We start from the raw sequence: 16,241 nt of genomic DNA, 5'->3' as shown, positions 1-16,241 counted from the left end.
AATCAGGTCTTGATTTTGGCACATAAAACCCCAGTATTTCATTTATAGTATTCTGAAAACTGTAGAGCTTCTTGTGTATGAAATCTTCAGAAAGTCGTTTTAAGTGTTCCCGAAATTTTTTGCACCGTTCAATTTTTTTCTCGCTAAGTTATGACATGGTTCAGTATTAAAGCGAAGCTTTCTATGGCTACTCTCCTGGATATTGCGTTACAGCTGGCAAGCTGGGTCAGTGCGTATATCAGCAGAAAGGTTTGTGGATAAATATAGGAAAGTTATATATGCGAGGAATAAAATTATCACCGGGGGCCCTGTATAACAACTCATATATACAACCAACCCTTACAAAAATCGGTTTGACCTTTCAGTCACTCATGAGTCACCTATCAGTCACCCCTGTCACCTATCTGTAGACTCGACCTTTCTGTAGACTAAGTCCGCAGAATGTCTGCAGACACCGTGCGGACTGCAAGTAGACTTGTCTGTAATATGCGTGCCCAGTGAGTGTGTGTGTAAATATGTATATGTATCTATATATACATACATATTCTGAACGATGACTTATTTTATAATTACGGTTGAATAGTTTTGACCTTTCAGTCACCCATGAGTCACCCACCAGTCACCTCCATGTAGAGCTAGTCTGCAGAATGTCTGCAGACACCGTGCGGACTGCAAGTAGACTTGTCTGTAATATGCGTGCCCAGTGAGTGTGTGTGTAAATATGTATATGTATCTATATATACATACATATTCTGAACCATGACATATTTTATAATTACGGTTGAATAGTTTTGACCTTTCAGTCACCCATGAGTCACCCACCAGTCACCTCCACGTAGGCCTAGTCTGCAGAATGTCTGCAGACACCGTGCGGACTGCAAGTAGACTTGTCTGTAATATGCATGCCCAGCGAGTGTGTGTGTGTGTGTAGATGCATATTTATATATAAGCGCATATATATACATATTCTAAACCATGACACATTTTATAATTACGGTTCAATAGGTCTGACCTTTCAGTCACCCATGAGTCACCCACCAGTCACCTCCATGTAGAGCTAGTCTACAGATTGTCTGCATATTGTCTGCAGACACTGTGTGGACGGCAAGTAAGTAGACTTGTATGTAATATGCATGCCATATATATATATATATATATATATATATATATATATATATATATATATATATATATATATATATATATATATATATATATTCTACATGACACATTTTATAAATAACAGTTAAATCGGCTTCACCTTTCAGCCACCCACGAATCACACACGCACACAAGCACACACACACACAAACACACACACACACACACGTGTGCGCATCCTGAACCATGACACATTTTATCATTGCGCTCTGTTTTGCCATTTTAACATTTTGAAAACTTTGTCCATGATTGCTACAAGAACAGTCTGATAATGGCAGTTATATAAATCAATTATTTAATACTAATTGAAATAAGGTAATTAATAATTATAAAATAATAAAAATGAAATAAGACATTAAAATAGATAATTAATAATTAATAAGGTAATACTGGCGTGTTACATAACGTACATTAAATGCAGCAGTTATACTATGGCTCGAACCGCAGCCTGAATTTAAGGACATATCTACCGCGCGACGCCGACACCATCCATCCGACCACCGACTGCGTGGTTGCTTTCGGCGCCGGCCCCCAGGAGGCGCTGGCCGCGAGCACCGGTAAAATTACGGGTGAGTATATTTTCCAGTCTGCACCTGGTCACCGACAAGTCACGGCGTGCACGCGTGCACGCGTGCACGCCATGTGCACGCCGCATTGACGGCGACCGATGAGGTAGTGAACATGCCGTGCTGAGAGGAATTGTGGCGATTTTTGTGTGTATTAATGATCCAAAACCCCTGTGACTGCATAAGGTAGCTCTCAGTGTTTTCCGTGTGGTGTGCCGATGCCAATTATCGTAGTTATGACCCGGTCGCGCTTTCTTTGTTACCGGCTCATGAAACGCCGATGGTACTCTCGCTGCGCTCGCATTCCATCACAGTGCGCGGAAGAATTTTTTGAAAGTTGTGCTATCACGTGCTGTAGTTCATCTGCAATTCTACGCTGTTGACGCTGGAGGCACCGTGCACCGACTGTCCTTCCTGCGGTACCTGTGCGATGCGGCAGCAGCTGTCACGGAGACTCGTTTACCGAGCACGCCTAGAAAGGTAAGTCCGGCGCGTGCGCGCATTCTTGTAGTCCGTGAAGTGGGCATTTCTGTACGAGTAACAAGGCGATTAGTAACGTGACAAAAATGATCGTGCTTTTCGAATGTTCGTTCTTGTCGCAGGGCGCATTTAGCGAAGTTTGATGAAAATTGCCCTAAAACGTGATGTTGCCAAAATCTATCGACTATTTGCTTTCTGCTGTGAAGTTTCCTTGCGCCGGGGACTGCTTGATTTGAATAGGCGCAAAAATTCAAGCAGGGAAAGTTACTATTTCTGTACGTAATTTTTCAGCGAGAAATCGTATAGCCATTTCTAGAGGTACGTCGATTTGTCGTCTTCACAGCTAACGGCAGCGCGAGATGGCACCCGATTGCTGTGTACGACGCATGGCCAGATTTTAGCTTGTATGCAAGTTCTTTTATTTATATAGTGTCTTCAGACAGCCTGTATTTCTTGCGTTGGGTGTCATGTGTTTTCGTGTATTTGTAAATGGTTCCGAGATTTCAACAACAGTATCTATCTTTAATGGAAAAAATTGTTTTCTCACCTGAAAAAGAGGGAGTCTGTTCTTTTTCAATGCATCGTCATTTGGGGCAGGGCTTTGTTGCACCGCATAAATAAATTAGGTTTTCGAACGCTTATCATGTGTTAACAAGTTTTCTGGTTGTGCAATTCGCATTTGACTTGGTACAGACGTGCGTTTGTGTGAAGTTTTTTATAGTAGATTCATGTTTGCTCCAGTTCCATTTACATGTTAACTGCCTGTGATGTAATAATCGGGTATTTGTGCAACCATGCAGCTTCATGTAGCTGTTTGTACGAGACTTTTCACAATGTCACAAGTTTACAGTTTCAGCAGGGTTAACTTTACAGTAAACTGAACATTTCTTCTTGTTTAGGGATGTCACGATTTTGTGAGCCAGAGGAATCTACATCACTTGGGAGCCTGCGGCACTTCTGCAGGCTGAACAGCGCGTCAAAGCATCTGATTTGCATGCTGCGACAAGGTGTGTGCAAGGCGGTCACTGCCACTCACATGAGATGTCGGTACTCACTACTTCATTCCTTGGAAGCGATATTCTTGGTCCCAACCAAGCAGCCCGGAAGAAATCGGAGACAAATAAAATGTGCAAAGAATGCTATTGCGTCTGTTATTTTATTGCATGCATGCATGCCAGTTCCCCATAGTGGGGCTACAGAAATTCTGTCTAATGTCTGCCTAAATGCTGTAATCCTGTGACCACAATCTCGACAGACTTTCTGCAGAAATGCTGTATCCTGCAGATACACAGATTGAGCAGACTTTCTGCAGAAGGGGTGTACCAATTGGGCGCTGGGAGGTGACAGGGGGTAACAGAAAGTCTGTCACCTGTCTTCAGATATTCTGCATCCCGGGTGACTCGGGGTATGCAGAATTTCGGCAGAAAGGGTGTACCAATTGGGCGCTGGGAGGTGAGAGGGGGTGACAGAAAGTCTGTCACCTGTCTTCAGATATTCTGCATCCCGGGTGACTCGGGGTATGCAGAATTTCTGCAGAAAGGGTGTACCAATTGGGCGCTGGGAGGTGACAGGGGGTGACAGAAAGTCTGTCACCTGTCTTCAGATATTCTGCATCCCGGGTGACTCGGGGTATGCAGAATTTCTGCAGCAAGTCTGCAATGATTTTTGTAAGGGAACGTATGCGACTGACAAAGAAGTGCCTGTCCTGCATGTAAAAAAAAATTACTGCGACAAACAGGAACATATACGAGTAATCTCGGCTCACAGGTACCTTTAAAGTACACTCGCTTGACAATTGAAGAAAGCATTATATTCAACGGATCTTTTCGATTTTTTTCCTCCTGAACTTTGCCATTCGGCATGTGGCACGGGGTCTGCGCCTATTCTTGACCGATCCTCCAGAATGTGTACATGCAACTGTGACACAATAGATACAGAATCTGTAAGTGTAGCTACATCTGTGTTGCATTTTTATATTCATACACTTGTCATCGCCATTTGACCGTCGACAGGCATCATACAATCCTCTCGTCCGCGTTACATCGTTGTGTAGACCTCCGACACAGCCCATCCTCCTAATTTGGTGCTTGCGTTTCGGTACAGTTGTGAGTGCAGTACAAAGTACGCCGCGAGAATAAAGTTACGGCCTTCGTGGTTCATGAACGTAAACACTGCGCTAAATAGCCCATTTCATAGCACGAAAGAAAACGATATTGTATGCATCGCTGCTGCAGTGAAGTGATATTTTAGTAACCGCTTCATTGAAGCTTCACTCCGCATGGATTGCAACATGTGTGTTGAACCTGCATACATTTCTTTCGGTACGTTCTTGACTGTCAGGCAGAACTTGTGTTATTAATTTTAATGTAGTTAAAGGTCTGATGTGTTTTCAGAAAGCTGCTACTTTTGCAGAAGTATAACGTAAGGCATCATCTTTCATTAGGTCCGTTCGGCCTGAGCAATACTGTACGCGTCGAATACTTTAGAAGATATTCTATTTCACTGATTAAGCCAACGAAAAACCGTACTTTCGATCCGACCAACACTCTCTTGTACAAATGCGAAAAATAGACGGGGTGATTTGAAATGGAAGGAATGTACAACTGTGCCGCGGCCATTTTTGGCGGTTTGTAGCCGACTTAAAGGCCTAAGTAAGCCTTTCCCCCTAGCTCGTAGCAGTCTGGAGTACGTACTGGCTACAGCTTGCAACGACGGAGCCTACGCTGTTACAAGTTCGGCAAGGCCGTCAATTTCCCGGGCTTCCCCCACCCTTGTTTCGCTTGCCTGAAGAGGCCGGCCCGATCCCTTCAGACTCTGACGATGATCTGTCGGGTGTTTCGTTGCAGTACTACGGGGTGCCACAAACTTTCGGAAGAAAAGGCGGAGAAGTCCACGAGTGGCCGGCGAGTAACCGCAAGGGTGAACCGATACAACTGTTCGGGCCCTACCGCGCAGCGGGCGCAGCTGGCCCCCTTACCTTCGCTTGTCTCGTACGAGAACCACTAAGACACACTCGCTTCGAGGGCGCTTTTCGTCTAGGAGCTCAAAGCGTGGGTTGGAGACTCCAGTGCCAAAAAAAAGAAATGAGCTGAACAGACGCTTTCGCCGAACGCTTAGGTTTGAGGCGAAACCTGTACTACGTACATTGAGGAAATGCTGAAATTGTGCAGAATAGTCAACTCTAGTATATCTAAAGACGCTAAAGTTGCACATTTGTTGAAGGTATAGCTTAAGACGCTTACATTTTTTGGGGGGTTGGCAAAGAAAGCTTGAATTCCATGTCTGACATCATTCGTCACTGCAGAACCTCTGATTCGCAGAAAATTTGGTAGCTTGGCTAACGTCACGACAGTGGTGAGTGTGGATAGGAGTTCGCGCATTGTTATTCTGTCAACCATAAGGCAGAGTGTTCGATAAGAGTTGCTCCGCCCAGACGTCCCGAGCTCAAACAGGCATCACTGGTGCGTACTCACCACACGAGATGACCAACACTGCCATTCGATAGTTCACGCAGTGGCTGTTGAACATAGTCCTACTCCACGCTCAAGAGAGACAAGTAGCTTGCAGGAATCTGACTACGACCAACGCCTTCGTCGCACGCACCCCTCCCAGCGGACAATGCCTAACCATGGTGAATGTGACACACCTGGTGGCTATGCGATTGACACCAACATATTTTACTATATTGAGGAGTATCGAAATATCCAGCCTCTTCCGGTATGCACTGTCACAGGCAATAGAGCGAGTTTATACAATCGGCGCCCAATACCGTGAAGTGGTCTACCAAGGTTTTCAGCAGGCCTGCATTTTTGTGAAGACAACTCAACTTCCGTACACCACCTTTTCGTCAAGTGGTGCTACTGCCCGCAACGCTGTCGAAGCCACACGCCGGCCAGGGTTGCCACTTCCGCTTAATATAAGCGAATGTGGGCTTCTTTTTTCACCGAGAAGCTTGTAAATTTTTACAGTCGCTTGTCGCGTTTTTTTTGCCTTACTCGCCCTTTTCCTGCAAATATTTTAATTTTAATGCCCTTCGCGCGCGTTTGTCGTTAAATAAACGCGATAGTAGCAGGAGTCACAAAGTACGAAACTGTCCCTATCCATTCATCAATGTTCTGACGCCTTGCCAGCACTCGTGGCGGTCTATGTCGTAGTGTGTCGCCGGTGTTCTTTGTGCAAAAGGGCTTCGAAGTGGTCGAAATATGGCAAACGATATTGCAAAGACTAGGAAAAGAAAACGCAGCTCAAGAACTGGTTACGCCCAGCCACCGGAGACGATAAAAAAGCAGCATGCAAGTACTGCAAGTGTGAAATCCGCGCTCACATGCCCACCTCGTTCAGCACATGGCAGCACATGTTCAGTACATGTTCAGCACATGGAACGGAAAACTCGCGAAGAACACCCTAGGATATTCCAGTGCACGTTTGACAACCATGGGCTTCACCAAACCATCGCCTCCAAAGACAACACCAGAATCGGAGCTCAAGCTGGCATGTTACTCGGCGTATCATGCCACTATCAACTCTGTGGATGATCTCGGTGAGCTGTTGTCGTCGTCCATGGCGTGCGAGGTAAAGCTGCACCGAACAAAATGTGCAGCACTAATAACAAAAGTTCTTGCCCGTTGCCTGCTTGAGGATCTCGTGAAGGATATATAGGTTTACAGGTTACGGTTAATATAGTTTACAGGTTTATTTATTTATATATATATATATATATATATATATATATATATATATAGTTTATAAGTTACGTTTACCTCGTTCTCTATCGCTACTGCGCCGCTGCGCCACGCCCTTGCAATCGGAAAACGAACTAGCGCGGCCGATGGAGCAGAAGTCGTCCGACACAGACTAGCGACAGAAATGCCCCCTGAAGTTATTATTCACAACGACAAACATGGTAAAAAAATTACATTAGGAGGATTTACGTGCCAAAACCACCTTCTGATTATGAGGCACGCCGTAGTGGAGGACTCAGGAAATTTCGACCAACTGGGGCTCTTTAACGTGCACCTAAATCAAAGTACACGGGTGTTTTCGCCCCCACCGCAATGCGGCCACCGTGGCCGCGATTCGATCCCGCGACCTCGCGCTCAGCAGCCTAACACCGTATCCACAGAGCTACCGCGGCGGGGAGACGCACACGTGCTTTTTGATGGTGTTTCTACAATTGCTTCATTTTGGGTGCAGGAGCAACTGCGGGTGTATCGATTCTCGCTTTTAAAAGGCTCCTTGGCCGCAAGTTTGTATTTCGATGGGGCCTGGCTGCAACGTTTTGTGCCGTCAGCGATGCGTCATTGCGTCCTGCATGTGTGTGCACTGCCGAAGTATACTTGGGGGGTAGAGTTTTCCCGACGGAATTTGTAGTTATTTCCCGATCAACAAACGAAGCAACTTTGAGCATTGATTTTTGCGATCGTGCGGGGCGGCCGTAAACTGCCGCACGGAGGAAGAGTCCTTCGATTGCCATGCTTCATCCGGGCTCTTGTAGGAGACGCTAATTCAATAGGAATTACAGATAGACACTCATTTCGAAGCAGTCTTTACTATGATCCATTCTATTACAAGTCGCTCATGTGCACGTAACGGGCTTCTCTAGAAAAAGAACTACTCAAGCACAAGTGGTTCTAGCGGTTCTGGAGCATCTCCTGCCAACTATCCTTCGGGATTTGCACGACGACCCTACCTCCGGTCACTTAGACATTGTGCGCACTCCGTACGAGATTCAAGCACGCTTTGACAGGCCGCGAATCCGACACTCGGTTGAGCTGTGCATGGACAGGTGCGTGCAATGCAAATTTCTGGAAGGTTCAGTCACTGCCCCATCTTGTCTCATTCAAGCTGTGTCATCCCCCAAGCTTGCCATTTCTGCAAAGTGCAGTAGATCTCCCAGGTCCTTTTCCTCAGTCACCCAATGGCAACGCCGCTGGATACTTATCTGCGCCGACTACTTCACGCGTCACTGCGAGGTGGCACCCATACCCTCAAGCAGTGCCACGAAAATGTCGTTCTTGCTACTTAACCCTCTTGTTCTGAGACACGAGCCACCTTGGGTTATTATAAGTGACCGCTGACGTCAATTCACACCGGATATCGTGGAAGCGCTTCAACGTTTGTGTGACCCGCAGTTGAAGCACACGACGCTGTATCATCTACCGATGAACCGTCTCACTGAGCGCATTAATCGAACGATCATCAATATGCATTCCAAGTATGTTGCGTGCGATCACAAGTTCTGGGATGAGGTACTGCCAGTTATTACATAAGCATACACTCACAAGTTCTGGGATGAGGTACTACGACTTATTACATAAGCATTCACTACCACCAAACATGAGGCCGCTGGCTACACACCCTTCTTTCTTCGAAATGCTCGCCCAAGCCAGTATATGCTTGATACTGTCCTCACTTTTTACCACCATGACAACTCAACGATCGCCGATACTCAATGCCTCACTGAAGATGCTCGGCGACTTTCGCGTCTATGTACTATGGCGTTCCAAGAAAACTCTAAAGCACGTTACTACTCACAGCACCGACTTGTTACTTATAATTGCGGTGATCTAAATTGGCTTTGGAATACCACAAAAGAAAAAAAAAGAACGTGGTTTGTCTCAAAAGCTGCTGGAAAACTATGATGAACGTAAGCTGTCTCTGGCGAGATCAGCGAAGTATATTCTCGCGCGGCTAACATGCACTGATAGATGTTCTGCTAGGACTCAAGTTACCCATATGACCAGGTACAAAGCACATAAGCCACGACAAGCGAGTTGACTTCCCGGTTGGCTTTATTTCCGACGTCAGTTAGGCTGCGTCCATGTTCGAAAAAGAGAGCCGGAGATCTGAGAGGAAAGATGACCAGGACCACGACTGTGCAATGGCCATTTTTTGCCATTTGTAGCCGATGGCAAGGCCTAAATAAACCATTTCTTTGTGCTCATAACAATATTTTTTTAACTTCAAGATAACGGAAACTTGGCTGAGCGGTACCGACTTATATTATTGTGGAATTCAACGTGCAAGTAAACGCTCAATTTATTTAGAAAACATGTTGCTCTACAGAGCGCGTTTGCATTTTTTTTTACAGTATATGGCATATCCTAAAGAAGTAGTTCTTTTGCAGCTTTTCTAATCCTCATGGCTTCTAGGCTACCCTTGGGTGGGCGCTTTCAGTCATTCCACAAGCGCCTGAATGATTTTTTGGCTGCACAGTCTTCGGATCCCATAGCATATTTTACACCAAACAGACCGAACTATGGCTGGTTGTTTACATGGCTGCCTCGAAGATACATGTCAATCTTACCCAATTTCACGAGAAAAGCGTTTTCTTTTATTTTTGCAAAGGAACATTTTGATGTGGAACTCTTTTTGTAAAGGCCATTGCGAGTAACAGTGTCTGTCGCGCTGGGTTTGCAGGTGTGCGAAAGCCAGCTGTTCGGACGGGGGCCCAGCGGTGCCTCGATATACTACATCGGTGGGTCTGCCTGCGCTTTCGCCGAGGGCAACGATACAAGCGATACAGTGATATCCTTCGAAACGCCTCGCACAATAAGGCACAAAGTAGGTGTTTTGATTCACTACGTCATTCAATATCAGGCTATCACGTCAGGCCCATGCAATATGGCGGCATGGAAAGAATGGCAATATATGTGTGCCGATTTGCTCTCCTGTAATGATGTTGTCGTGCCTTCAAATAGGTAGCACTGTTACACGAAAGCGGGGCCATTATTTAGGACATGAAGAAGTTTATTAACCACATGTGTGCATAAGGCTGTACTTAGCTGGGAAAGACAGAGGGAAAAAAATACTGCATTTACAGCAGCTCCACAATGACACTCACTACTCACTGACAGCTGACAGCTCACTGCTCACTGACAGCTCACTGACAGCTTATAGATGCCAGGAATGTCCGTACTTTGAAATATGCAAATCTACAAATATCACATGTACTTCAATGCAGCTGAAGTGGTAATATAGGTCGATCAATTAGTCTAATAAGAAAAAAAAGGGGGGAAGAAAGAAATGGGCGAAATGCGTTTTTCCAAGGGCGCTGCAGCTTTACTGTGAATTGACATCACTGTCAAAGGCAGTGCACGCGCACGAATCTCCCACACAAATTGCGCAACTGCTTCCTCAAGCTATTGAAGAAAAGTGGTTTTACGTGAGTTGCACGCCCACAGTTTTCCTTTTTGTGCTCGCCATTATGGCGCGTTTTTTTTCCGAAACGTCAGAGTGGCACGCAGCGGCCAGGTTGCGGTTTTATTCGGCAAAATCTACATTTTATTTTGAACGCCGCTGAAAACTGTCTCCGTGTGCCGCTACTAGTCCCTCACCGCCCGTCATTTATTAGTGGCTGACCATCCGTCTGTGACTGATTAGTAGGCCGCCCGCCAATCATGCGATTGTCGTAATGCCATAGACATTATTGTGTTATCATGCAATGGCCGTCGTGAATGCGTGGTTATATCATCACAGTGATGCCATTGTCTTGGTTACATTGTCTGTACAGCTTCGTCATACGATTTCCGTCAAGCAGCCGTCTACATACTGTTGTTGCGACGCTTCGTCATTATGCCGTCATTGTCCTATCCTTTGTCGTTATTCCGAAGTCTTCATCCAGCTGTGCTCGTGACATCGTCTGCATTTCTTTTCTTCATTCCTTCTTTGTCATTGAATCGGTGTCATCGCGCGGTCCTCATGGGGTCCTGTTCGCTCATTCGTCGTCATTTTCTCGCAGTCATTCCGCTGTCGTTGTGCCGTCGTTGTCATACTATCGTCATCAAGCGTGAGACGCACATGTTCCAGCACCGCAAATTTATTTCGAGCTAGGCGCTTCCTTGTGAAAATACCTCGAATTAATCGTCTGCTCTGTACTTGCAAATGGTCCTCCCCGGTACCAATTAAAGGGAAGCTGAAAGCTTTTCCAGAAAAAAATGGGTGAAGAGCAGTACGTCGTGGTTTTGAACCATCTGAATTCCAATATCGCTTCGATATTGAGCGAGAGAAAGCGCAAACATATTTTATTTTGACGAAAAGTGCAGCATAAGACACGCCCAGCTCGCGCGCCTTGTTTCCGCCTGTGATTGGTCGGGCGCCTCGTGGCGTCAACAATGGTGTTCGTCCGGACCGACTGCTGCCGCTACACACGAAGCACGGTGCAAGGTAGTTTGGTGCTGTTTTGCTGAGATGGTCATGGAAAATTTCGAGAGCTTCCGTTTCTCTAGGAGTTCGGCGTTAAGTCCAAATTCTACGAGAGCAATTTTGCACACGACGGTGACGGGCGACGGCTAGGAGGGACAAAACGGGCCGCCGCTTGAATAGATCGCTCGGTGTTTTCGCTCGATCGCTCGTTTCTAGAAATCTGGAACTCGTCACCCGGAAATACTATGAGCGACTAGCCAATAGTGCCAAGCCGGAACCGTATGTACATAATACCCGTATCACAGGGGTGTTTGGAAGGCCTTCCAACCGACAGTCAGCTGCCTCAAAGGTCAAGTTCGAACTGCTACACGGGCGGTTTCGAAGGCCGCCGAGTCAATAGATGTTGCGCACGTCAACTACCCCTTATATATACACACAAACAAAGGAATCTAGGGTCGAGCGAAGCAGATTATGACGGCACGCACGCAGAATTAAGCCCAGTGAGGCACAGTCGAGGAGACTGCGACGGAACGGAACACCAGTGTAACGTCACTACGCCGTGGTTTCCAGTCTCCGCTCGCATCGCCAGCGACCGCAGCAGCGCGCGGCGCTCGACGGGGGGCGGATCTACAGCGCAATTTTAACCGACGATTGCGTCGCTCCTAAGTGAAAAATCCCCCCCAAATTTCACCTACATGGTTTATAAAGTTCGCGCATCCATATATGACCGTCTTATTGAATTCCACAAACTCTTCAGCTTCCCTTTAAAGCCTCGCTTTCACTCATTCTCATAGCGAAGGGGATCTGTGTGTTAATGCGATTAGCATTCTTTGTGTGCTTCACCCACTTTTCGGGCGGTGTCTAGGGATATACTGTCTCTAGCCATTTTCGCACTAACTTCGGTCACTGGGTATGTGTCACTGCGTACGTATCGCTCTTCAATGAACCTCTCTGATGCCGACTGGCAGCAATGTATGTGGCACTTCGCATGCGCCACTCTTCAATGAAGCTCTCCTAGGCCAACTCGAGTAACTGAGAATGTACCGATGCGTTTGTGTCGCTCTTCAATGAACTTCTTTCACTCCAACTCGGATCACAAGGCATGTGAATATGCGTATGTGCCGCGCTTTAGTGAACCTCTTCGATGTCAATTTGGGCCTCGGATATGTGCAACTGGGTATGTGCTACTTATAAATGACAATACTTACAAAGACTTGGATCACTGGGGTATGCATACCACAGGACATGTGCCACTGGGTATGCACCGCTCTTCAGTGAATGTCTTTTACGCCGACTTCGATCACTAGCTAAGGGTAACTCGATACGCGCATTTCTTCGACAGTCGCAAGGCGTAAAAATGTGCGTTGGGACTTGCGCCCGGAGTCAGCACCACCAAGCTCTTAGAACTAGGCTTACACAATACGCTCGAGGAAGTCGTGGAGGTGAAACGAGTGTCCCAACTCTAGCGCCTATCCAAGACCTGCCAGGGCAGACACGTGCTTGCAAAGCTCGGCATCACGAACCACACGCAGCACGGCATCAAAGTAGAAATTCCAAGAACCATACGCGACCATACCTAACCCCATTGCCTTGCAACATCCATCCCGAACACCACACGAGGAGACGTAAAGCCAGGGCACAGCACATGAACCAAAGTTACTCCAACAACAAGGAGGCGGTCTTGAACGACGCAGTCCGGTATCGAGACAGGAAGAGTTTCGTGGGGGTAGTTACTAGCCAACGAGGCAACCGCCTCACGAGCGTCTCCGTGAATACGGCACATGCCGAAGCGGCACATGCCGAAACGGCAGAGGAAGCGGCATAACCACTGGCCCTCACATAAACCAAAGTGACATACGTGACCTGCGATTCGCAAACGGCAAATCGCAATTTCGCAAATGGGCGCATCTCGTAAGAGGTGCATCACGTACTTCAGCGACATGCCATACACCAGGGAGAAGCCGAATTCGATAACCGAAGGCATTTGCTATGGATCCCCACACACAGTGAGTTGAGAACCCCCAACGAAGCGGCTCACCGCGTTGCTTGAGGTCTCACTCACCGAGCGTCATCGGAGGAAGAGCCCCCGTGGGGTACTGCAAACGTCTGGGCGTGGGAGGACCATATGACCAGGTTCCACGACATCACGACACACTACCAGTTACAAAGACGCGTGAACCGATTCCCTCACACTGGGTTAGACAGGATGAAAGCAGTACACTTCAGACAATTACAAACAGATTCTCGCAGAAATCACAGACTCATGCACGCCTTGTATCCAGACATGTACGAAACAAACAGATGCACATCATGTGGCGAGGTTGCCACACTTAATCACATGTTATGGGAATGTCAGCACTTAACAAACAAGTTGGGCAGTGCCGACCCCTCCGTCTCTTCCACCGCCAGCGTCCACTCGCGCTGGAAGACCGCACTGCTCAGCTCGAAGCTCACAGCACAATACTGGGCCGTCCAGCGAGCCGAGAAAGCCCCTTCGAGACAAGGTCTCGGAACCACATCCGCGGCATGTGTCCAGACCCACTAAAAAGACACCGGACTCAAATCTTTTTGATTTGATAATAAAGTTTACGCTCTCTCTTTCTCTACAATCCTCTTTGACGCAAACTTGCTTCATTGGGTGTGAGCCACTAGTATGTATGTGGCGCTCTTCAAATAAATGTATCATTTCAATTTGTAGGGGGCTAGGCGGAGTCGAACCCGTATCACATATGTTCAGACTGCCTTGTTTCAATAAATATACATATGCGCTTCATGCGTGGACTTTGGTGCGGCGTCCCTAGTTGGCTCAGCGTCCCCTGGCGAGCGCGATAGAGCAGCCCGGCTGCATACACGGCCTTGTACAAGACGGGTGTTGGCGGTTGGAGCATGGTGCACCTACGCACTGCTTCAATGTCAATAGCATTATTGTCGACATTAGTCGTGAAATAAATTGTGCAGATTATTCTAAATTTCTTTACCTACCTGTTTCTCTAACCACCTGATCTTTGAAGGAAAATAAACTTCAACTTCAACTTTATTACAGGTTTTTTTATTGCTCTTAGCAGAAGCTCTTAAAATCGCGTGGGGCATTTTGCACAAATCTGCTTCTTATGCTGAATTAGTCCAAAAGGCAAATATTTTCATAAATCGAAAAAAATATTTTAATATGTGCCAGGGTATTTGCAATTGCCCTTTAAAATACTTAATTTGCAGCACAAACTGTCGCCCACGAATTCTAGCCATTGAGTTTGCAAATGCAAATAAGATCCACTTCGAACGAATGGACGCGAGTGCAACAATGATCATTAATGCGTTGGATACATACAAATTCATCAGTGACCCAGCTACATTTGAGCTTACGCATAAGTATGCATACTAACTTAAACATAAGTGTCAGGTTATAGCAATTCCTAAAGAAACTATGGCAGTTCTCATCTTAAAGCTGGTACCACCTTTAAAATATGTAATAAGTGAACAGGCCTGGGAAGATAACTGGCGTCAGTTGAACTGCAATGTGCAGTTGAATTTCGATGTGCGCGCTTACGCAATTCAATAAACATTTCATTAGTATATATTTGTCATTTCTCAATTATGCAATTTGATTTCTTGCGCAAGGAATGTGCTGATGGAGTGATGAAAAATAATTAGAAAATTACTGTTATAAACCACAGGCATCTTTCTTAAAAATTTATTTGCTGTTAAACAACACAACATATATAAATGCACAGTATTAAAGCGATACACGTTATGGTTAGCTGCGTTACTAACATACGCAATTATTCAAGCTTGGCACGCTCTGGCGTCTACGACTTTCCGTTCTCATAGATGACGCGGAGAATTACTGAAACAAATGGATGCCGTTAATACTGAAAGGAATATAACAAAATAGTTCATTTGCAATACTGCCTATAGAAAGTAATGAGTATTTGCGATAAAATAAATTTAATCTAAATTCAAACACGAAAGACAACTACAAGGGGAACAGACAGATACTTGCGCCGGTTACTAAGCGGTCCGAAGAGATTGTTCCAGTAAAGTCTTCGGCAAAAAAATTGTATGGGCTGGCGAGACTGATATTTCAAGCTGTATTCTAGCGCAGTGCCATTATTTCTTACCAGCAGTACTGCGTTGAATGCTGTTGTGTCCTAATCGAATCATGATTTATCCTGCGTAACTGGTATCATATTTCCGGAGTGCAGTGAGTAATCTGTTGTATATATTTGTTTAGGTCATAATGTTTGCGTAAAGTTTTAAATATTTAAATTTTGAAAATCACAGGGAATCATTGTTTGCCATCAATCATCATTGAAAGTTTTGTAATCATTAGGGATAATTGCACGTAAAATCGACATCAATTTGTAGTATTTCGTTCTTTGCAGATGGTGGAGACATACCGCAAGATAGGCTACAACCTGACCGATAAATACGTGATCAACTGGGTAGTATACAACATGACGTACGGTCTGGCTCCAGACGTCTGCAACGGCGCACACAATCGAGTCTTAGAGATCCGCAAAGTAATCGACGAGAACAAGTGATACCTGCGTCAATATTTGACCAACTCACCTACTCACTTGCATAAGATCCAGTTCTCCACTACATATCGGAAATCATGCAAAATATCGCGCCCTAACTCGCTAGGAATAAAGATTTTTATCTTGTATTTCCACCCGTGTCCCGTAACATAGACGAGCTGTTTTAAATTGCGCCATGTTTTTACTCTTTTTAGATTAAGTCAGATAAAAAAAAAAGCGACTGGTTTCTTTCGAGCTGCGCCGAATGCCCTTTGTTTTCATTAGTTCACTGAAGGAATAGACACGGGACAGGATTTGCTATAATACATATTGCTCACAGACCTTCTAATAGTTTTTATTCCAAAACTATAGCATT

General features: G+C 45.8%; 1 protein-coding gene and 1 long non-coding RNA gene across 13 annotated transcripts in view; both read left to right on the top strand.

The window, feature by feature from the left end:
* The window catches only part of LOC135902071 (uncharacterized), a 79,074-nt gene extending 63,060 nt beyond the window's left edge, over positions 1-16,014 (top strand). For 9 of the 12 annotated variants that reach the window (XM_065431981.1, XM_065431980.1, XM_065431976.1 and 6 more), the window contains 3 exons: positions 1,586-1,730; positions 9,627-9,770; positions 15,731-16,014. In XM_065431981.1, the coding sequence (XP_065288053.1) occupies positions 1,586-1,730; positions 9,627-9,770; positions 15,731-15,774 (333 nt within the window). In that variant the 3' untranslated portion in view covers positions 15,775-16,014. Of the gene's footprint in view, positions 1-1,585; positions 1,731-9,626; positions 9,771-15,730 lie in introns of those variants that run through there. The other 3 variants (XM_065431984.1, XM_065431983.1, XM_065431985.1) reach the window with 2 other exon arrangements.
* Positions 1,889-3,344, top strand: LOC135902090 (uncharacterized). The gene is made up of 2 exons (XR_010564399.2): positions 1,889-2,207; positions 3,107-3,344. It is a non-coding gene; the product is annotated as an uncharacterized lncRNA (long non-coding RNA).
* Positions 16,015-16,241: the final 227 nt, after the last annotated feature.

The sequence above is a fragment of the Dermacentor albipictus genome, chromosome 4, assembly GCF_038994185.2.
Source record: "Dermacentor albipictus isolate Rhodes 1998 colony chromosome 4, USDA_Dalb.pri_finalv2, whole genome shotgun sequence".
Classification (NCBI taxonomy): domain Eukaryota; kingdom Metazoa; phylum Arthropoda; class Arachnida; order Ixodida; family Ixodidae; genus Dermacentor; species Dermacentor albipictus.
The sequence above is the reverse complement of the archived record's forward strand: the minus strand, read 5'-3'. Positions and strand labels throughout refer to the sequence as shown.